The 23,934-nt window shown below is 39.4% G+C and overlaps 1 protein-coding gene across 3 annotated transcripts; it reads right to left on the reverse strand.

Annotated features, from left to right (window-relative positions):
* Nucleotides 1-459: 459 nt before the first annotated feature.
* RNASET2 (ribonuclease T2) lies at nt 460-22,280 on the reverse strand. 3 transcript variants are annotated; one of them, XM_066178675.1, is made up of 10 exons: nt 22,227-22,280; nt 17,782-17,886; nt 15,231-15,297; nt 10,673-10,728; nt 9,601-9,658; nt 8,733-8,803; nt 6,308-6,421; nt 4,035-4,080; nt 3,744-3,818; nt 460-1,530 (listed from the first exon to the last, which is right to left on the reverse strand). In XM_066178675.1, exons 2-10 carry the CDS (start codon nt 17,868-17,870, stop codon nt 1,339-1,341), a joined length of 768 nt encoding a protein of 255 aa, XP_066034772.1. In that variant the 5' UTR covers nt 17,871-17,886; nt 22,227-22,280; the 3' UTR covers nt 460-1,338. The 3 variants fall into 3 exon arrangements, with proteins under 3 accessions (XP_066034772.1, XP_066034771.1, XP_066034773.1); XM_066178674.1 differs by lacking the exon at nt 22,227-22,280 and adding an exon at nt 21,984-22,209; XM_066178676.1 differs by lacking the exon at nt 22,227-22,280 and adding an exon at nt 21,467-21,518.
* Between the last annotated feature and the right edge of the window lie 1,654 nt (nt 22,281-23,934).

Here is a 23,934-nt window from a genome sequence, read left to right on the forward strand (position 1 = left end):
GGACTGAGGATTTAAAGCAACTGCAGAAAAATAGGCAAACCTAACAGCTGTTTGACAGACCATAATAATTTCTTGGCTGTTAAAATAAATAAATAGCTGAGTTTCAAGAAAGGCCAAAAAACTGACAGCGTTATGGAATGAAAAGGTAACAGAGCATTAAATGAAGGGTGGTAGAGAAACAGGGACAGTCAAAAATGAGAGCAACTAGTTAATAATCCCCACAAAATAACAAATTTGTTTCTAATATTGCATTTCATGTTTTCACAGTAACATTATTCTAACAAACAGATGGTTCCTTGAGCCATAATTCTTTCTTTGAAACACAATTTGAGACACATAGATCAACACAGCACACTGGGGAAGATGTCATCAAAATTTGGTTACCTTTGGAAACATCCAACTTTGTGGGATGTTACTCATCATTATGGGGTAAAGATGCACTATTGTCAACATCTGTACTTTTTAGTGAAAATCCTGTAGTATTTATTGTTTCATTTATAAAAAGATGTTTCTTGGAATGAAGTGATTATGTGACAATCATGTTTTTATACAGAAGTACAGGCACTCACAAGTAGTAATGCTGAATGCTCAAATACAACTAAAAATTAGTAACAACGTATTTCTAGGGCCTAACATTCTCCTATACTAACATGTAAGCTCTAGCACTGGTTGTTTCTCAAGACTGTATGGAGCTACTGCCACAAAAATAATCAAAGAACAGGTAAGGCTACAAATACAGTCTCCCTGGGATGTTTTAGGTAGAAGAAACGAAACTTGCAGGAAGTTATTACTTCACTAAGAAGTTATGCAAAAATCGTCTTCAGTCCACTGTCATCCCTGAGTGAGAAAAGGTTCAACAACTACGAGGACATGATCTCTGTTCTGCACTTCTGGAGAGCAATTATGCAAGGCAGTGGCTATTACATCTGGGAATGGACCTCCAAACAGGTCTCAGAGCTTTTTGTTTACAGTATTTTCTTCTCAAGACTCAACTCAGAGTGACGATCATCCTTTCAACACAAAGAATTACTTAATTTCCCTGATTCACTGGTAAAAACCAAAAAGCAGCTGAAGTGGCAGACTTAACTGCATGTCCAGCTGAGCAGTCATAGTTCTCTTTTAAACACCAATTCAAATCATAAGCAAGTCAAAAAATCCAGACCAAGCTGTAGATCAGATGCTTATCCCATCATGTGGACCAGTCTCGTTTAATAGCAAAAGAACTGTGTTTTCCAGCAGAAATCTTCACAATAGGCCCGTGATACAGACAGGGGCTTGTAATATTACATGAGTTTGGGTTTTGCTGCTGTTCAAAAAGTTTTTCAAACTCTTATGGCTTCATTTGTGACCCTGGACCTCTGAAGGATAATAGGTTGGGAGAGTATCATTGCAGACCGACAGCTCTGAAGTTCCAAGCTTCAAGTGAGCCTGCACTGTGTTGGATTCACCCTCCAGCTCCATGCAGTTTACCAGTTGCAGTTCTTTGGTGAAGCAGATTTCAATCTGGCCAATTGTTTGTGCTTCTTCACCCTAGAAACATGAAGGGTAAGATCAGCCCCATGGGAAGGAGAAAATAAATCAATTCTTCAGCTACATTGCCGTATCTATAGAATAAAATAGTAATTTTAAGTGTATTTACCAGACAAAAAATACAAAGAAAAGTACAAGAGGCATCCACTCTGAACAGCTCATAGTACATACTCTTACTCAGTACCAATCTGGGACTTGTTTAACTAGTAAGCTTCATTATGAAATGCTGTGACACATTATCCTGGCCTTCACTCATCTGCACAGGCCACAGAAGCTGTTCACCTCAGTGATGAGCTCTGGCTGAACTCTGTGAGTACTGAAGAGTACATGTGACCAGAAAGACACTTTCACCAACTCTTCACAGCAGGACAGGAATTGAGGCAAATAAAATCCTCCATACACAAGAACAGAAACTAAATTTTATAATAGCTTTTACACAAAAGAATACAGAACTAAGCTGTCAGAAGGAGCAGATGTGTGATTTTTGGACTACAGGACAGGCAAAGAAGAAAAATACTGATCACGAATAAAGCAGGCAGGTATGCAGGCTTTTCATGTGACAAAAACATTACAGGAAACTCCCCCAAATGCTCAAGTCTGCAATTGTGGAAAAAAAATGGTTTTGAAACAATTAAAGAGGACAAAAAGATACATACAAAACAAAAGTAACTGTGGTGAGGGGTTTCTTTGTTTGCTTGTAATTTGTCTTGTTGGGGGGGTTTGCTTACTTTGGGGTTTTTTTTTTTAAGAAACATAAAAAACCAGAGTGTTTCTAATCCATTTCAAACATCAAAGTACCTCCATCATGCACTCTGGGCAAGGAAAAGTCTAGAACTCTGAAAGAAGTCTATCTTCAAATAACTGAGATATACTTTTTCAATTCTATTACCCAATACCTTCAGCTGTTAAGTACAGGAGACCCAAGCTGTACACTAATGTAATTGGAGCAGTATCCCAAGTGTACTAAAAGCAATGGTAGAACTACAGTGAACAGAGCTAAAAACTGGGGTTTGTGTTAGCTTTGTATTTCTTTAATATCAAAAGGTGGCTTAGTGTACAACATTCATTCAACTAATATTCCTTTGTTCCTTAAAGTAACTTATAAACACGTTAAAAATATTGTAATCAATAGATTTTTTTTCATGTTAAAAACATATGAGTACAAAAACTTCAGAGCATTACTAGAGCAAGAGTTGACAACACACTCCAATAGCAACTGCATCTTAGCAAGTTTTCATAAATCGTTGCCCGTGTATGGGCAGTAACTCTGCCAAGAATCCTGCAGTAAATCACCTTTAACAAGCTGAGATGAGAAGGAACCACTTATAAGAGTGAAAGCGAACCTTGTGGGTTTTGTTTTTAGCTTTGTTTTTCTGTAAGAACAGAGTAACCTTGCTGGAAAAAGGAAAGAAAGAACTCTACAACCTACACATATAGCTATTCAGAATACTATTTTGTTCCTTCAAAGGCACGTTTGGTTCAAATGTGGTGACCTATACTTTACAGAACACTGTCTCTGTGTACCACCTTCTCTACTGCATCACGACGCATAGCACAATCATTGCAAGGAAAAGTAAAAAGGCATGAAATTTTGAGACATGATGAGCTCAACAGGAAAGACTACAGTGACCCTGAACCACAGGGAAGCTCAAAATGCCTTTTGGTACCTCTTAAGGTATAGGGTTTCTGGAACAACAGAGACAAGCTTCTCAGCTGCTTTGTTTCAGAAGGATTCTGTTCACTGAGTAACTTCATCATGCAGAACACAAGAGCCATACCCAGTGGAGGGAAGGCTGCTGCTGACAGCAGTACCCTCACCAAGGCTGGTAGTCACTTGCTCCATTCAGCTCACTCTTGCTGGTTTTAGTTATCTGCCCTGCAGCAATTAAACTTTAGCAGGCATGGTAGAAAGTGCCCATCTACAGCAATACCTCCTGCATGGTGGTTACAGCATTCATGCAAGAGATGCAGGTTTAAATCTTTTAAGACAATGAGACCTTTAAAACCCAAGTCCAAGAATCAAACAGTACCTATATGCAAACAGCTGCACACACAAAGAACACCTAGACCTAAGTTTCACCACACCGAAGATTTTTCACTCTATTTTTGCTGTATTTTTGATAAAAAGTGCTCCTTAAAGAAGTTCTTTTTTTGTTTCTTTTTTTTTTTTTTTTTTTTTTTTTCCCATTTTGAGAAGTCAGGGGAGTTTTTACCTCTTCTGGAGGAAGGCACTGGATCTTTGGTGTTACACCATAAAATCTTCTAAGAGCTTCCTTTATAGCAGTCATCTGAAAAAATGAAAAAGCTCATAGAGATTAATAGGTCACAAGCACATCTTCCAACAGCTGCCATACCGATTAAGCTGTCAAAAACTTTTATAAAAAGCACAACCTTAAAGAACTATACAATTTTTAAAAAATCATTTGTTCTACAGAAATCAGTTGACTCCTACTGAAAAAAAAGTCCATGCACATGATTTTGTTTTATAAAAGATTGCCTCTTACCTTGTAATATGAACTGCTTGGCTTTATCCCAGCTTTCAAGAGATGACTGAAACAAAGACATAACATTTTTCCATGTCTCCTGTATGCAAGCATACCTTCATAATCATTAGGTAAAAGAGATAATCTTAAGAACCTGCCAAGCATTACAGTGATGGGAGCAACTTGTCTTTCATTCTTTGCCAGCCTAGGAAAGGCTGTTCTCTGAAAGGACATGTCCCATCTAACTTGGCAGGGTCAGGAAGAACCCTTTCCCACACCTTCATCTGAGAAAATAGTATAGTTCAGTCTTCAGACACAGCTAGGGGGAGTTTCAGAGCGCTCTGCTCAGTGCCAGGTAGAGCATGCAGTTTAATTGCTTTCTTTCCCCCGTTGAGCCATTCCCCTGTGCTCCTGTCACTGTGGAAGGCACAGGGGCAGACTTGTGTGTTCTAGGCACCCTCATATTCAAACACAGGATGGGCTTCCTGTGGTGGGAGACCCACAGCACACTGGCAGAGGGATACAGCATGTCAATCAGGATCAATGTTACTGTCAGGGCAAAAACTGTTCCTAATAAATATGTTTTTGAAGAGGATAAGTTGGTCACGTGAGAGAAACAAGGTAATGCTCAAGAACCTATAGCCTGTGTACTTCTTCCTTTAGGTTCAGTCCTGAGAGGAGTCCACATTTCCAAGCTGACAAGACTCAGGACCTAACATGTGATGAGTCTGTAAATCCCAACTTCTTCTGTGAGAAGTGGGAATGGCCAATTATCTTGCAGGATTTAATCCATATATGCTAATAATGCTCAACCCTTCTTTTCCAAGGTCAGTTTTGGCACAAGGAAGATTTTACCTAGCTGACTAAAGGACAAGCTGTTTTTCACTGTCATTTCACACTGGATATAAGGAGGCAAATAAAATAGACGATGTTCTGTTAATTCTTACAGAAGGCTGCATTATGTCCTCTTTTTAATAATTTGCTTTTTGGAAACAATTTTTTTATCACTGACATTTTTTCTCATTTGAGTAGAAATGATATACAATGAGAACATTTTCAGTCTTTTTTCTCTTCAGTAAAGATAAAATTAATTATATTCACTTTCACAATAGATAATAAGCTTTGAGCAATTAATTTCAACATGCGTCAGTCTCCATTCTTTTGCAGTGTTGCACTTGCTGACACAGAGTCACATCATCGGTCACTGTGCCATCTGTAAGTGTTTTAGTCACACCATCACAGCTACTTAGGCAATTGATTAGACATCGTTAATTTTAACATTACATATGACATGCTCAAACACTGTGTGTAGAAAAATCTGCTACAGTTTTAAAAGACATCTACAAAACCAAGGTGGGAGGGAAGAAAGACTTATTTCCTTTGTGCATATGCAAAATAAATTAGACTTTGTCTAGGAGACTGCTTGGACAGGATATTGGCAGAGCATAAGCAGGATGAGCTGGTTTGGGGTTTCTCTGGGATTGTTTTATTGAGGTTTTTTAAAGGTACGTTTCTTTGTATGAAACCATTTCCTCTCTCAGATACTGTCCTCTTACGGTCAACAAATCTAAGTCAAACATCCTCTTACCCATACCAAGCAGTGATTGGGAAAGGACTCTAACCTTCTGGCATTCAGCTGCAGCCAGAACACATGCATACAGCACTTGGACAAGCCACCAACAGTCTCATCAAGACTTTGAATCTGGAATGGCTAGTGCTTTGGAACCATAAGGAGAAATCAGCCCCTAGGACAAAGCAAGAGTGTCACATCAGGGTTGTCGGAAAGGACAGCCTGCAGTGACTGAAGCCTTCATGATTTCCTCTCTTGCTGTTGCCTCTCAACCTTTTCCCAGGATATCCTGCATGACTTTGTCTGCATCTTGTCCTTTCCCCTGAGCAAAGCACTGTCTTACAAACAAGTGTTTGGGGCTCAGCATGACCCAGAAGTTTGGGGTGGGTGGGGGTTGTCACTTGATTTAGAACTTTTACAGGTACCATAGCTTTTGGTATCAAGATACAGCCTGTAGAACTTCTCAAAAATTTCTCAAAAATTTACTGGCTCATGCTGTCTAGAATGATGCTGCTAAGGATGCTGCTGGCTTATCTGACTGGAGTGACCAGAGACTGAATCTCAGGGTCTCAACTCTTCCTCTGAACTTCAGTACTAAAAATAATTTACGTTAATTCTCATTTCCTCTCTACCACCAGATTTTTAGACTTTCATTTGAGGTTAGGTTTGAAACTTCTAGGAACTGTTTGAAATAAAAGCCAGATCATTGAGTTAATTTACGTACCCATTGAGATCAATATGCTGGTAGAGTTCTAAGGCTTTACCAAAGTATTTTTTCTGAGAATTAAGGACTTCAAGTGTGGCTGCACAAGTGCCATGTTTGTCCCATTCATGTTTCCTACAGGAGAAAAGCAAAATGCAAATTTTAGAACACATTATTTGCAGATTAATGTGCTGTACAAGCTAGCCATTGTACTTAAATCAAGTATCCAAAAGGCTACACATGTGGAGTAGAACACTACATTAAAATTTATCACACATATAAAAAGTCAACCCAAGCAAAATAACTGCCACCATTTCAATTACAGCAACATCTATATATTCATGAAGTAAATATGTATCATGCTCTTACGATACAACGCCCTCTCAGTATATTTACACAAAGATATTTGGAGGTCAGAATGCAAAGAATTTGCCTAGAATTACTACCTCTAAGCTTGTTGTAAGTTTTAGTGGAATCTTTTGTGTTAAATGCACTTTCAAAGCACTAAACTTTTTTCTGAACTCAAAGGATTAAGCCTTATTTTGGGTGAAACAGTGTAATTGCACAAGCTGCTAAGATTTCAGCATCAGCTTTTATGCTGGCCTGTGGCAGAATTTTCATAGGCCTCCTCTCAAGTCTTGCCTCTAGTCCACTATCCATTTTCCTAAGAGCAAGGAACAGAGAGCAAAAGAAATGCTTGCAGTGTACAGCAGAGAAACTCAAACAAGAAGAAAATTGGGAAAAAGAAAAAAATGTTTCTATCAATTCCAAAGTCCATTGAAAGACTAAGCAGTATAATCTTTAGTGACACTGCCTGTGGATGTCATTTTTTTCAAAATTCTTTTCAAATTTTCATGTTCCACTTTTACTATATAGGTATCAGTTCAGCAGATGTACACAAAGATTATCTAATCACAAACTCCTGCCATCATCACAGCATCCTGTGACCTTATGATGCCTTAAGTACATCATGAAAAAGCAGAGAAGAAGGACAACAATTATTCACTTGAAAGCCTACCTTGGAATTGTCCATTCATATTAAAAACTTCAGATTTTTCTTAAGGAATTAAAACACGTTAAAATAAATTATGTTTGGATCTAGAGAAATAGTGCACTACTTCAGAACAGAGAATTAATAAAGCAATTGTGGCACCTGGAGATTTGAGGCAAGGGAGAAGATGCTTTACTCTATGATTTTCACTCTATCTTCCTAAATGTAGCTTGTAGAGAGTTCTCACCATGGCTGTAACATTCAACACAACTGCCTGTCAAATGAATTGTTTACTGCCTGGAAGTGTCCAGTTTCCATGGGCAGATTTCTCCAGAAGGGATTTTAAATTACCAGTGAGAAAAGACACTACAGTTTTAAAGCAAACAGAAGCTCTTTTAGGGGTAAACTTAGCAAGAGATATAGTTAGGTTGGATCAGAAGCAGACAATAGTCAGATCCAAAGGGCTACTGAAATAGCAGAAAGCTGGAGGCAAGGCCTTGCATGTACGATGACAATTTTAATTCAGAGAATGTACACATGCATGTGTGTGAAACTAATGGTGAAGTGCTTATCATCTGAAGACTTTCAGTAGTACTTGTATTTACAAGTGTCCTGGTCTTTCTAACAAGAAGGCAGAAATAGAGAATCAAAGATCTGTTGGCATTCAAGAAGCCGGTTATTGTACCCATGGAGTGGTTTGGTGCAGTCTGCACTGACAGTGCCTGTGCACCACCATCTGCAGCAACCCAAGAATGCACCAGGCCCAAGTGTTTTTATCAGTCCTGTGAGCAGAATGGACAGAGACTTTAATCTCCACAAAATATTTACCAAGACCTTAAGAAGACACTCTTCACAGTGTTACTTTATTTTGCAGCACAGCCACACAAAAGGAAAAAAAAAAAAAGCTGCTGGAGTTTGTGAAGGCCTCCATTCTTCTGCACCTCTTGCACCCTCGAGCTTGGTGGTAGCACAGAGCTGCTGTCAGCAACTTCACTGAACAGAGAAGTGGCTACCATAACACAGTGCATTCTATTTTTCTATTTCCTCTTCTATGAGGAAGCCCAAAAGGAAGGCTCTCTCAAGGCCAGCAACACAGTGAAACTAGCTAGGGAAAGAGATCTGGAACCGGCTTTTGCAGCTAGCTGTGACATCCCAGGGGCGCTACTGCTACAGAGATTTAATGTGTCAACAGCAGCTGTTTCTCCTCCCTGAGGACAAAAGGAAGTAACATTCTCTCACTAAGTTTCACTTCTGTAAAACTTCTGCCCTTGCTCTCTTCTCAACATCTGCATTTTACAAGAAAACAAATCTATACTGTAAACGAGACTGGCAAGACACACTGCTTCAGTGGCCTCCTGGACACCTCCTCTAATTCACATCTCACCTGAAGAACTACTCAGATGGATTTTTATAAAATACTATCCAAAGTGCTTCTTAGGGCTTTTTTGTACTCACCAGAAGTAGGTGCGATTCTGAGATGAGTGAAGCACATCAGGCCAGTAGTGTCTCATGTCTATGATAAGATCCTAAAAAGGCCACAATCAATAAATGCACCTAACAGCATTGAAAAGCTGTTTCTTATACAATCTACATATATTGATACATTTTCTACAACTGAAGCCTCATCCTTCAGTGTCCATAACTGAAACATTTAGTTGAAGAAAAAATAAAAGGTCTTTTCCCCCCATATTCTGAAAATGCTGTTGCTGGAGGTAACAGGTACTTGTACTTCAATATCTGAACATACTAATACTGACACATTGTCTCAAAGCAAGACTTTCCTTCAACTGTCCCTGCAGGAGTTGTTCAATCATGCAGTATTTCACATTCGTCAGCTCAAGTCTCTTATCCCTGTTTATAACACATAAATGAATTTTGTTGAATTAAATACGTTTGGGTTTTTTAAGTAGAAAAAGGAAAAAAAAAAGGACTAATGGCCTAGGAGAAAACACAGAGAAAACAGTACTCTGAATTCTTACTTTCTTTGTTCTGATTTTGCAGTAGAAAATGTGAAGAGAGAACACCAACTGACTGAATCTACCACCGGTGTGGTGGTAGACCTGTAGTTTTTATTCAGGAAGATGTGGCCAAATGAGCCAAACTGCACGTTCACAAAATCAAGCAGGTACAGTTGCCAGTGATCACAAGGAAGACAACTTCAAAGAGTACCAGACACACTTAAAGAATTTTAAGAGTCCTTAAAAAACCATACATTTCAGTAAACATTAAGAGTGATATTATAAAATGCAGATTTTGCATATAGGCTGTGCAAAAGTAACTGCACTTAGCTCTGCCTGGTGTGTCTTTTTTTTGCTTTAAATACCTTGATCTCAGTGACATTGAAATGCCATGTCCTGTTACAGTCTTCAGCTCTGTCAGGCCTAGGGAAGCAAAATAAAATTGAAAAAAAGATGACCCCTAACTCACTACTGGTAACTAACATATCATTGGCCTGAGTTTTAAATATGCAGGATTATAGCTGGAAATCTTACTTAAAAATGCAAGTAAGCTATCAGAGCCTACAGTGGTTTAGAAGAAAAACCTTCAAGACATTAATTATGGCCAAAAGATTTCTCATGAAGATTCAAAAGACAGCCAAACAGTTTTGTCGTGATTTCTCTGTTTGGCCCTTTGGTCCCTTTCACTGCATGTAAGTCATTCAGGTGTGCCAATGACTTGGAAGGGTCTTGCACATGATGCCACTGGTGTCACTAATGGCAGTGACCTCCTAAATTACTGACCCATCTGATGTTTTTGCAAGTATCACCAAGACACTCTCAGGGAATCAATCCATAATGCTGTCCACTTCTCCAGGAGGCATAGCTTAAACTCCTGTACTGATTTCAACCTGTATTTGTCCAGAAAATTTTTGAATTGCTGCCATTGGCATCAACTCCAGTGATTTGATTCCTTTGAGGCAAAATAATTTTTCCTATTCTTTTGCAATATTTGTGTGGAGATAACATACTTAAAGCCACAAGCAGTCATAAGATAGCAACAAATTCTTTTTACTCAGAGACAAAATAAAGGGAAACAATAGTTCCCTTTGTGCTTGAGACTATTTTTGATCTTATGAGGAGATGTATAAATAAAAGGCTTATGTGGCCAGAGGATTTCAATGATTCATGAGATACAGAAATGTATTTCAGTTTTATGTCAAATCAGAGGGTTTTAATTTTATTTCAAGGAATCATAAGAACAGACAGATTAGGATCTCCAAAAAACCCCCACGAAAACCAGCAAAAACCCCACAAAAAACCAACAAGACAAACAAACAAACAAACAAAAAAAACCCCAAACAAACCCGCACCCAACAAAACCAAATCACTAAATATCCTGGTACAAAGTTTGATTTTCCTTTTCCAGACTGAAATAAAAACACTCTACAATCATACCACAATCCATGGATTGTCCAGTACATTGGGGGGTCATGACAATCATTAGCATCCATCTGTAGGAAACAAAAACACAGAGTATTTGCTGCAGCTATTCAGGAATAAAGGTTTAAAGGCAAAAGTAAACCCCATTCAATGGTGGACTGAGGTTCTGTAGTGACATGCTAACTTTTACTTGCCAAATCAGGAACTGGTGAACTCCAGTTACTTGAAGCTGTCATGGACCATGCCACTTAGGGACCCACTGGCAATAAAATTTTGAAGCAGATCAGTGAAATCTGAACAGACAGTGTAAAGAGAAGACAAAAAGGACAGGTTCTGAGGTAACAGGAAGTAGCCCAATCCACGCTAAATGAACAGAGCTTTATCTGCATTTATAATATTCCAGGCGGCAGCTCTCTGTATTTTTTTCACTACCACATCTTTTCAAGGAGTGCAGAGCCATTATAATAAAAACATGCAAAATGAACTATAACATTGGACAAGCACAAAACCCTCTTTCAGCATTCAGGACTAGTTTTATCATTGTATTAAAAGTGAAAAATACAAAGAAGAGATTAAATATATAGCTTATTCCAAGTAAAACAGACATGCTTTAAGTATTTTGACGTGAGGGACAAGGGAATGGAGAGAAAAAGAAAGACTAAATATCTTCCTACAAAAACAGAGAAACAGAGCCTCCAATAAAAACTGTTGATAATACAGGAAAAATAGTCTACATTTTAATTACTGTTTAGAGCACAGACATATCCCTGAAAAGAACAAACAAAAAAATCCATGTCACACATCACAGAATACCATTACTGTATACTTAGCAATTACAGCTCTTTCAAACAAACACTTTTTGCCATTAACTAACAACCTCCTCAGATGTTCTTTTCCCATAATAATAGCTTTCCTTTTTGGCTTTCCATTCAGTCTTAATTATGCCACAGTGCCTTTTATGTGATGCCAGAGCAAGAGGAGAGTGTAGAGAAGCGCAGAGACAGGCCTGTAATCTCACTAATTGCCTACCACATGCCACAGGCCAGTGGCAGCCCATCTGTAAGTTCTGCAAGACTTTCTTGTTCTGTGTCCATTTCCGTCCTCTCCTCTCTTGCCACCAACAATACGAGCAATTACATCCAGCGACAGCTTTTTTTCCTGAAAGGAGTATTTTGAACAAACACACACTGCAAATGCCTAAACAATATTGCTCTGCCATGACACAAGCTCTGTGGAGCTGGAGGGGTATGGCTATCTAGCCCAAAGTACAGCAAATTAATAGTCAACAGCTTGCTCAACTGAGGTGGCAACAAAAACAGTGCAATTGTGCTCCTTATTCAGTCTTTAACTGCAGTCCTCAGACATGCTAATGGAACACCCAGAGCACTTCAGATTTGAAATCACGGTACTAACCTTCCTAGCAGTTTCTTCTATCTGTTTCATCACTCTTGATGCTACCCTGCGCGCTGGCAGAACTGGGAGGTCAATGTAACCTACAACACGTTAGTTCACACTCTGCATGCTTTGGCCAGCTTCATTCAATCTCCTTTTTCATTCTAGCCTTAGTATCCTTCCAATGTTCATTTTAAATCAATACCATAAAAAATACAAATGCTGGTCTACAAAGCTGGATACCCCTGCCTGCTTGTGCAAAACCACTTCTTGTCAGCCTTCATGTTTACCACAGACTGACTGCTGGAGGATTAATTCAACCTCAGGCAACCACTGACTTGAAACAGAGGTAAAAATATTTATTTTCAAGTGGGCAATGGACCCCAGAAAGCCCTATATACCTAGATTAACTTGAAAAAGAAGCACTGTTTTCTCTTGTTTTAAAGCATTCTGATAATAAAACCAATCCAAATGAACCACACATGACCTATAAAACTGAGCAAAGTGCTGGTGAGGCTGTAGAGCATCCACCATGCTGAGAGAGAACCCTACAGCTGAGGGATTAGCCTATTTGTAACAGCAAGTCATTGCACAAACAGCAGGTGCCAGAAGCATGGAAGCTTTCATCATCTCTGAAATGCCAAAAAGTGAAATACCATCAACGTGTCACAGAAGGGTTGAGCTGCCCAAGTTACAAATCTCTTGGTACAGCAGCTGGTAAATGCAAGAGTAGTGCTAGTCCATCACATACGGGTTGAAAATTTAAAAATCACACCAAATTGAAATTAAAAATCAGCTTCTGGGAAGTAAAATATTTGACCCTGTTCTCACCTCCAACCATCTTGCTTAAGTAGGACATCTCTTTAATTAAGATAAATTATAAGTTATTTTGTAATGAAACATGGCAACTGCTAAGAAAAATCCTTGCTTTTCAAACTGTGGAGAGAGTTCACCTCTTCAACTTCTTCCCCTCAAACAGTGTGCAATTACTTTCCTTCCTCCTTCTCCCCACCCCTTGGGGTAAAACACATGAATAAATGAACCAAATTTATAGGGCTGCTGAAAAAAATTGGGAGGCAAATAAAACAGATTACCTTCTTACTGAACACCTCTCTAGCAGGAGCTGATAGGCTAAAACCTTTCACAAATATAAAGACCCACAAAACTATCTAAACCAGACCTCATTCACAGAAAACTTGTAGAAGTTGTAGCCACAGATTAAGAGTTATCTTATGAGTTACATGGACATTAGGAAAAGCATTTATTTCGCTCCAGCTTATGGCAAGAGCTGAAATGACTTTGACACACCTGACCTTAAATGCAAAGAAATATATCTAAGGAACTTCTGGATCTCATGCTAGATCACAATAGTGTATTGCCGTCACTTTAGTCATTTTAATTCTTTCTGTATGTGACTGTTTTCTATTATTTTCTATTTTTATCAAAAAAGAAGGAAAAACAGTGTATCTGTTCTTCATTTAAGCCTTTGTTATAAAATTATTGTCAAAGCCTGAACTTTGGAAAAAATTTTATCTCATATTAAAAAATAAAAATAAAAAATCAACTGTTGCTTAACACAACATTCAAAGTTGAATTCAGGCTGTTCTGCTCATTATTCTATTGTCCTTTTTTAGACTCTTTCCCTTGTTCAGCACATATGTGCAATAAAAGGCAGATGACAGCAGGTACCATTTCTTTATTGTCTTTCCCATTCCTAACAGAGAAGAAACTGAATAACTTACAAACTTGCAGCACTGGATTTTCCATATTTCACACATACACACACAAAAAGCGAACCACACAGAAAATTTTATCTTTTTGCAACCTCCAGGATGCAAAAGCTGAGACAATAGTTCTCTTTTTAAGTTCTGGAATGAAAGATCTTCACACCTCAATAAAAAGGGAGTAGGAAAGTTCCTCTTCTTGCCCTTGAGTTGCTCTTAAGTCACACTGATTTGTCACTGAAAAGCATGGCATGAATTAGCCACAGGCATATTTTTTTAAGGGAACATGAAATTCACAGCCACTTGAGGTCTGTGATCTATCTTAGGTATCTTTGCATAAGACATAGTCACCTTAGGTCAATTATATGGTACTGGAATTTCTAATAACATTACAAGGAAGAAAATCTCTCTTTTTCCTTTACCCTTTTCACTGTAGTAGACAGTAGCTAGGTCCTGGGGTTATCACTGCTTCCACGATACCACTTTATTTTAATGGGTTGGTTTGGAAGATGTGATTTTTGCAATTTGCAAGGATTTTTGCAACACTTTGTAATTTAATTGTGCCAATCACACTCAGTATCAAAAAGCACCAGCTGAACCCTTACTTTTTAAAGCCCAGGAAGAGCAGGAAGAGATGCATTCCCAAATTTCTGGCATGCTGATCTGTGCCCTCTAAATTTTAAAGGTGGCTTCTGGGCCTTCAAAAGCCTAAAGAACTTTTCAAGCACAGATTTGCAAAACAGGAGATAAGATGCAGGTCATCCATACACCTTAAGAACATGTTAAATCTGATCATAATTTTAACTCAACTGTATGGGAAGAGACTTTTGAGTACTTCCAGTATAGGAAGTGTTCTACTTGTCACAGGGTAACAGATACTTAATAGCAATTGTACCCCTCTTAGCTGTGCTTTGACAAATGTATGTTGGAAGGTTGGGTTGATTTCGGGTTCACACCCCTCCAATACAGCAAAAAATGCAGAAGTACTCAGAGACACCTGCCACAACACCTTTATAGCTCTCTTTCCTGACTGAATCAGTATTTGATGCCATGAGAAATACAGGAGCCAACATTACAAAGCTAAAAAACTTATTGTGCAGCAGATAGTTCAAATACTGATCTGTCATCAGTCCAACAAGGCAGGCAAATCTTCCTACAGAGTCTGATGAAAGTCTAGGATTAAATTTATAACTAATAAGACGTCACAAATTCTGCAACAAGCTTAGTGTACAGTACACCCTACACTGACGACTCCATCTGGAACACACCACACTCTTTCCTGTTATGGCTGCTCTGCATGGCAGGGGAAGTAGCAAAAGTTCCATCAAGGTCAGGAAAAGCCTTTATAAAGGCATAACCAAGATTAAATACTTAATGGGCTTTATTCAACCTGTTTTCACACATTTATTATCCAATGCAACTTTTTTTAGGATAAAAGAGAAACACAAAAATCTCACCTTACATACAGTCACTGGCCAATGATGAGCAAAATACAGCTTATTCCAAGGACGAGGGCGGATGTCACTGGAGAGACAGACAAATTTATTTTCCTTCAAGCATTTTAAAAAGAGGAACACCTTCAGGCATACACTCCAAACTAACAAGTCAGAGAGAAGCAACATATTTGGAAACCCGCTAATCTGCCCATTGTTAAACAAATTTTCCTTCTGGCACCCTATCTCCCTATATACTTTCCATTTCTTCCGTATGGAAAAAGCACATTGTTCTGTTTTATATTTAGGAGAGCACTTACTGGCATGCTTTTAAAATGATTTTTTTTTTGAAGTGTCTTTGTTTAAGATGTTAAGAATCTTCTAATTCTTCTTGGTAGGCATATTATCTGGGGAAAAAAAAAAGCATACAACCTTCTCGGACTGTAACTACTCTCCTAAAAAAGAAGACCACAATCACTGACAAACTATGTAGTTTACACTGCAGGACAAGCAACTGGATATTACAAGTGTCTCCAAACTTTCCTGAATAAAAAAAATTCAGAATAAAAAGTAAAGTACAAACTACAAATCTCAAAAATTCTGACTTTCTCAGTTAATAGGCATTTAATTCAAACAGTCCATTTTAAAATGATTATTAAAAATTAAGTAATTTTTAAACATTTAAAAAGTGATCGAACTATGACAAAGTCTTAAGGTTACCTATGGAAGAATTTAAGGTGCATTCCATATTTTACAAGAACATGCCTGTTTCAAAGGCGCTAAGAATAAGAGATTTATAACTCACAGACCCATCAGCACTATCTTATAAATATTGAAATGGGGAAAAAACCTTCAAAAATTTGTTTGAGAAGTGTTGGAAGCCTGTCTCACATCATTTCTATAGAGGCCTTTTCCAACAGTTTGGAGCAGACCTAATCTGGTGAAAGTAGAAGTAAATAAAAAACCTGTTGCATCAGACACTACAGCAGATATATTTAGTCAATAATCAACCAAACACAGTAATTAAATAGAACAGCAAATGGGAAAAAAAATAAACAGAATTGTAAATTATTTAAACTGACAGAATAACGTGCAGAACTGTCAAAATAAATTGTTATTCTCTGGAAGCTAATAGCCACTTGTCAGTCATTAGTTCTTACTAGATGATATATTACCAAAAGAAAAAGAAAAAAAAAAGGAATAAAAGACAAAGCTAATTCTTCTCAACCTGAGGACAGCCTAGAGAGGCTTCTGTGTTATATCCCACCTCAGTTTTTTCCTCTAGTTTTTCTACTTTGCAATGGCCACATTTTCAGTTAAGCATTTGCATGTATCTGTGGTTTTCTATATAATTTAGAAGAATAGCTCTGGAACTTACCAGGCATAGCCACAATGAACACTATTAATATTTTTACAGGGATCATTACTGCTGCTGTAGAAACCTGAATAGAGGAATTGCCCTATATTGCAGAGCAGTTAATTTCCTTAGTTTTAAAAAGTCGTTGCTTAGAAATGAGCTTTCATTAGACTTTTCATTAGATCTTTCATCTGTATTTGAAATAGCAGCTGAACTTCTGCAATGTCACTCATGCCAAAAAGATGTCTCCTAGAATACACTTTTTGGCTAAGGACAGGTCAGAAAACTGTACTTATTAAACAGAGCAAGTTAAGCTCAGAACTGAAATCCAAAGAAAGCCATTTTCAATACCTATGCAGCTTCAGAGATATCCCCCCTTCTCTGGACTGAGTTAGCCTGCTCTGTGAAGCTCAGGAATGTGCCTCTAGGGCTAACTCTTTGCCAAGATGTCCAGAGCCTAAATCCTGGGGATTGAAGAAACATCAGCACAGTGTCTAAGCTACCCACCAGCTGAATCGTAGGCACTGAAAGATGTTCAGCACTGAACTGAGCACCCCTAACCATTCTCTTGCCAAAGCACTGAAAGAAAGCAGAAAAGTTGTTTTCCCCCATACAATGCAACAGGAATTTCAGTTTTGACCACAGAAGGGTGTGATTTGGGGTGTGGTTTCTCCCATGGCCCACTGGTATTGAAGCTCAGAGTTTTCCAAGGCGCAACAATCACCAAAAGGTGGTGTAGCAATCTGATACAGCCTCAGTTGGGATGTCATATGAAAAAGAATTTTATGCTGCCAGAACCGAGAAAATAGCAAGCGGAAAAAAAAGATAAATAAAAAAGTAAACAATGCAATGGTTAGTTCTAATCACGCCACAGGGATGACTCCAGATTTTTTGCTGTAAGTTCCAAATTAATTTTCAGTTTTTGTCATTACTACATCACAACTCGAAATGATTAGTCTACAGCAAAATTAGAAAAGTTTTAAGAGCAGCAAATGGAATTTAAGCTTCCCCTCTTTCTTCATGCTGACACATGTAAAGATTTTCTCAGGCATGATTCTTGCCCCTCCATTTAATGTAGAGGCCTTATTATAAATCACCTAAGGGAAGAATAACACATCAAAAATAGTACATAATAACAATTTTACATTAGAAGTGAAACCATTCTGATCTGCACTTAAGAATGAGTTGTGAGGTGTTTCATTTTTAAGCACAACTTACCTTTGAGTAAATGTATCTGAAGTACACCAACAACACAGTGCCATGGAAAACCAGCCCAGAATCCAATAGTGCAGCTCTGCAGGTTTCATTTTGTTATTCAAATAGCTGTAAAAAGGTGTCAAAAGAAGAAACCTATTACCTATCCAACACACTTAAATTTTAAAATGCAAAAAACCACAACCATGTCAGAAATAGCAGGTAATGGTAACTCTAGATTAGATTTACAACCATGGGTCAAATGGGCATCTCTTTCAGACCTGTGCCTGATTCCCCAGCTTGTATGGTAATTTTCATAAACTAATGCCATCAAGGATGAGATCACCATTTCCTATTTTTTCTTTACTTGCACACAGTTGCAACAGAGCCACCTTCCAATTAACAGAAAAACACAAATCTTCTACACAACTATACTTCATGTAATTGAAGACTCTCCTTGTAGTCAACTCAAATGCCCAAAGTGATCCATGAAAGAAAATTTGAATTTAACATTGAATATTTGTGTTGGATTGGCCAAGGCTGATACTAGAAACTCACAGGAGCCGAGTATGATGTCCAAAGATGAAATTCTGTCTAAATGCCAGCTGACTACTAAACTGATATTTAAAAAAAAAATGCTGCTAAAACCACACGAGTTTCTGTTCTTGTTATAAACCTGAGATAGCCTCTATGAAACCATGCACAATTTGCCTAATACTTCATGGACCGTAGAAGTCAGGGGATAAAAAAACAAATCAACCTTCAAAAACAGGACTTTCACTTGGCACACGTCAAAAATCCCAACTGTCTCCCAAACCTGCCAACCATTCACAGCATTTCAAATTCTATCTTCTTGAAAGGGGTGTACATGCACATATTTACATGCAAATCATTAAAGCCTCACAAAACCTACTTCCCAACTTTCTCAAAATGACAACCCTACACCACAAGACACTGCATGTAACCCGCGTGTGACCTTTCTCAGATCGCTCACTACACAAGTCATATTCTTTTTTTCTATGAAGGTTTTTTTAAATTCATCCTTACAACAGTCAAGTAAAGCCTGTTTTGACACCAGTGAAGACATGGCTGATTCCATCATTACACTGAGAAAACTCTGTGCAATTCATATTCACAGCCCATTATAGAGTAGAGCCCATTTTCCCACAGTTGTTATGTGGCTCTGGAGAAGCTCTCAGTTCTGCAAATGCTGTGCCAGAGCTGAAGTGAAAAGGAGGGAGCCTCCCCTCCCCGCTTGCAAAATGTGTGGGGATTTCAAAACTCATGAGGGGCTTGGGCAACAACAGTAACCGTTAAACAGCTAAATTTATCACAAGGTCTTACTAAATTGTGAGGAAGTTAACACCTTCAAGAAAATCTTCTATTTCATACATTAATGCCTCTCTATTTTGCCATTATCAAGGTACTTGGCCTAACAGAAGATATAGTAAAATAAATACTAGTTGTCAACTGTTAATTTCCTGATTTAGTTTCTTAAAAAAACACTGGAAGGAATTTAACTCCCCGGGTAAAATAAGAAAATAATAATAATTTAAAAAAACCCAACCCATTTGGAGAGTGCTACTTGTACAGAAAAACAAACAATAATGTAGATATCTAGCAAAAACTAGCTAAAGCAAGACATATATGCTGTATTAAAGAAATTGATATAGTCACACAGTATAAAAAAAGTCACAAATAGGTAATTAACTGCTGGATAGCCAATTTCCCCAAGAGTTCTGCACCTTAAGTGATCTCCAGTCTCGTCATTTGAACAACAAGAATTAATGATGTGAGATTCTGCTTTACAGTCCTGCTGAATGATTTCATCTTCTATTATTTTCAACTGAAAACTAACCAAGCAAGACTACATTGTCTGCAGAAAAAGTATCTACCCAAGACAAAACACTGAGAGATGTAAGGAGTGCAAGATTCATGTAAAATTCTGCCCTACCTATAAAAAGCAGGAAGTACAACTTAAAAGATAATAATGTCACACATCACTAAAAAAAAGCTGTGCTCTACAAAGGTGTGGAAGAAACACTTTAAGGAAGTAGATTATGAAAGAAAAAATAACCCTGCAAGCATTATAGCAATTTTTTGATGTAAGTTGGTAGGCAGAAAGCAGCTTTTTTTTTTTTTTTCAGTGACTAATTTGCAAAAAAACCCATAAAGGCGATTATCTCCTTTCTCACTGGACTCTTATCTTTGATCAAATAACAACCAGGAACAGAGAGGGCTTCAAAAACTGCTGCAATCAGAGCAGCAGAAGGTGCTGATTTATTCTACATGTTGTTCTGAACCCTAGAACCAGAACATAGGGTAACAAAGACAGTGAGCAGGTTGGATGTACCAAAAGCCCCCAATCTGTAACTTTCACTTTTTTCCACCGATAAACAATACATAAAACTCTCTCTAAGGATTTAGCTCAGAAGACAACCTTGCAGCTACCACAACACTATCATGACAGACTTAAGTATTTATTCAAGCTGACCTTTCATTTGTCTGTGACGATGATGGTGGCAGGTGAAAAGTGCATCATTCTCACCTTACAGGCACCTGAACGATGTGCATTTGAGGAAATACATGCATCCAAATGAAAACAACTAAGATGCATAGAGCACATCCATTTTTAATAAAAATTGCTTCTGTTTATTAAACCTTACACTACACTACTAATTTCACAAAAAGAAGAAACAGATTTAACGAATCTTACGTCAGCTCTTCTCTAATAAGAAACGGGGATTTCATATTATGAAAGACAGTCACAAAAAAAAGTCATGATGTTCCAAAAGATTTCATAACGTAGAAAACTTGAAACTTAAAAATGAAACCTGCACAGAACATAAAATTATTACTTGAAACTCGGCTATCAACTCTTTTTCATTATGGATAAAATTCCAAAGTGAAAGAACAGCTTTTGGATGACTCTTGGTTTACTGTATCTAGAAAAGGAATGCAAACACGTGTTTCTGGGTGTGTTTCTGTTGCGTGTGTCAGTAACCCGGTGAGGGCAAGGTCACTTTCAGTTATGTTATCATTGTTCCATGCTGTTTTCAAAATTACCTGCCCAGGCTTATCAAAGACTAAGAGGGAACTTGTAATGAAGACTGAGGAAATCCTCCTTTAACACATTCACTATAATTTGAATTCTAATATACCATCTTGAGGGGACTGCTGATGTAGCACACGCTTCTTTTGGACACTAGCAATTAGTCACCTCCTATTTTACTCCCTTATTTTCTTTTTGCTTTAACAATTAGCTTGACTAGCAAACCTGTCATTAATACAAAATTTCCTGCTCTACAGTTTAGTTCAGCATGTAAAATCAGAACAGAAGATTCTGCAGACGAGCGCTCAAGCATCAGCAGAAGATACCCATTGTTATGACATAACACGCACGCAGCTAAATGCTGGCAACAGTGTCCAGAGATAAAATTTAGGACAGTGAGCCTGGCAACCAAAGCCACAAAAATTAACACCCAAGACTTTGGTAGCATCCCAAACAAGTTAGCACGCACAGCATCTGCCACAACGAGTTAGACAAGCCAAATCACAACACCGTATGCCGGAAGCATTAATTTTAATTTATAACAACGCTCTTAGCTCCGGCAACGTTTGCCTCCACTGTGCACTCCCAGCTAACCATGCATCTCAAGCCCAGTAATTGCAAAAAGCTCTCTGAAGCCTTTTCAGAGGCAATACTCACGCCCACCGCCACGGCACGATTTCAGCAGTGCCCTTCACAGCGTCCAGTGGCTGCAGGGCTCCCGCCGCCGAGGCTGAGCGGGGTCGGAGTGAGCCCGCAGGGACAGCCCCGCCGGCGGGTTCCTGGGCAAGGCCGAGCCCGGGGCACCGAGCCCTCCTCGCACGCCCACCAACACACGGCTCTGCTCCAGCACCGATGGAACTCCGACAGCAGAAAGCCTTTACTCCGGATCAACAATCATTACACAGGCCCCTGCACAAACTGTAAAGAACGCAAATCACCCAAACACCGGAAGCGGGAGACCTCCAGGCGACAGCAGGACGCCAAAGCTGAAGTGTGGAAAAAAAAGCAAACCAAAACAAACCCAACAACTAAAGAAAATCTATTAACAGTTTTCCATCCACCGGGAAACGCTGCCATTTATCTGGCTGACTTTCTAATTGTTACGCATGTTATTTAAAGCATAAGAAGGGAAAGCTAACACAACCTGAGTCCGTCCCAGGCCTGCAAGTCCCACCTTTGCAGTTCGCGCAGCCGAGAATCTCAGTGGCAGAGAGCCACTCTCCCAGGCAGAAAAGCCTACTCAGGAACACCTCGGGCGGGCCGAACCGCAGCTCGCTCCTGCCCGGCTGCCACCGCGGGCAGGGGGCGGGAAGAGGGAGCCGAGGGAGCAGGGACACGCTCAAATCCGACCTCCGCTGTCTCGGCTTCAGACCTCAGCACACCTCGGCACGCTGCGCGCACCCCCGGCCCGCGTTACCTGCCGCCCGCTCCCCCGGCGCCGCCCGCAGGAGCTGCCCCGCGCCCCCCTCCGCTCCCCGGGCCCGCGCACGGCCCCGCCCCGGAGGGCGGCACCGCTCAGCACGACGGCTTCCCGCGGCCGGCCGGGGCGCTGGCCCCCGCTGGGGACCGACAGACTCGGGGGACAGCGGCCCCGCGGCATCCCCGCTGCCTCCCTGGAGCAGCCCCGCGGCTGGCCGGGCACCGCGGGAGCAGTCCCTTGTGAGCGCGGGCAAGAAAGGAGCGCCAGGCTGCGGAGGAAGTAATTTATGTGGGTGGTTTGGTTTGGGATTTAGTTCTGTTGGTTTCATACTGAGCATTTGCGCGGCGCGGAGGTCTTCGAGAGTGCGATGGGGGACTCTAAATAGGAGACTACTGACTAATGCAAGCCCAGGAGCTGACACAGGCATCTGTGGCCTGCTTCTCCAAATGGAGAAGTTTGAAATGGTAACGACTCGTGCTTGGAAGGAGTAGGAAGTTTCTGAGGAAGGAGCCCCAAGGGATGAGTCAAGACTTGGTTCAGTAGTTTCTCAGCGGTGTGTAAACTATGAAACATATTCTGACCCTTCTTTCTCTGCCGATGCATGAGTCATAAATACAAAGTGTGATTATTAATTACTACTACATAGTTTTGAACTACAGGGGATATGTTACAACCATCCTACATTAATGCACTTAAGAAATATGTGGGTAGATCTGCTTCCACAAGCAAAACAACATTTGTTTTGAACAGATGAATTACAGTCTTTGTAATAAGGTCTTTGTTTAACGTCTCCGTTTTATTCGCTGGTAAAAAATTATGTTTATGTATTTACATGGTAGGAAGGAGGATGAGGCAAAACTAATATCTTTGCCTACTTTTCTGTGGAAACGTGAAAATGTGCTGGAGGGAATGAGTGATCCATCTGTTGATGTCTAAGAGGCATCAAAAGTTACAGAAATTTTCTCAAAGAGTTCTAAATAGTGAAGCTCTCCAGATGCTTGTGAGCAGTGCGGCTCATCCTGCCACTGAGGACATCAGAGCTCCCATGCGGCACTGAGGTCTTTGTCACTGCCCATTAAATCAGTAGATAAGCACACCGAGTTGTTCTCTCAAGCTGATTTTATCTTTGCAGACTGGGGGTGAAAACACTGGGCTGTACTGCACATACTCTCCAGCCTGCGGGGTCATGTGCTCCAGTGCTGCTCTTGTTTGAGGTGCAGCAGGGATTTGTTCTCTGAGGGTGCCAAATTACCGCTTTGCACTTTGTGAAAACTAAGCCCAATGACAAGTTTCCCATTAGGGTGGTTACAAAGATATCCAAAGCTACTCAGAAATAGTGTAGGCCTTTAATATAGTAAGCCACATTTTTATGTTACAATATCATAAAATAGTGCATGTTAATGGAGGCTGTTATCAAAAAGAATGTTTTTGTGAAATACACAGATAGACAATGGACAGCTACATTGGGTAACATCTCTTTAAGACTTTCTGTTTAATTTTTATCTGTCTACTATGACCTTTTCCTTTATTGTCTTTTATCTCCTGATCATTACCTATTAGCACTCATAATGCTATGAAAAAATGAGGAAATGTCGGAATATTTGAAAAGTTTCTTTTAAATTCCATGAAAATTATATTCTCCTCAAAAAAATCTGAACAAATGTGGTTGCACCCTAGATTTCTATGTTCATATGCTGAAATGTGT

Source organism: Chamaea fasciata, unplaced genomic scaffold (assembly GCF_029207755.1).
Source record: "Chamaea fasciata isolate MVZ Bird 193981 ecotype frontalis unplaced genomic scaffold, bChaFas1.0.hap1 SCAF_3, whole genome shotgun sequence".
Taxonomy (NCBI): domain Eukaryota; kingdom Metazoa; phylum Chordata; class Aves; order Passeriformes; family Sylviidae; genus Chamaea; species Chamaea fasciata.

Bases quoted from the DNA above. Each gene is read 5' to 3' on its own strand.
- RNASET2 (XM_066178675.1), bottom strand. From the start codon at position 17,870: ATGAAACCTGCAGAGCTGCACTATTGGATTCTGGGCTGGTTTTCCATG. The intron at 15,298-17,781 runs GTAAGTTGTGCT...CTGTCTCTCCAG, and splicing joins TCAGATACATTTACTCAAAG to TGACATCCGCCCTCGTCCTT. The intron at 1,531-3,743 runs GTAAAAACTCCC...TCATGTTTCTAG, and splicing joins AGTGCCTTCCTCCAGAAGAG to GGTGAAGAAGCACAAACAAT.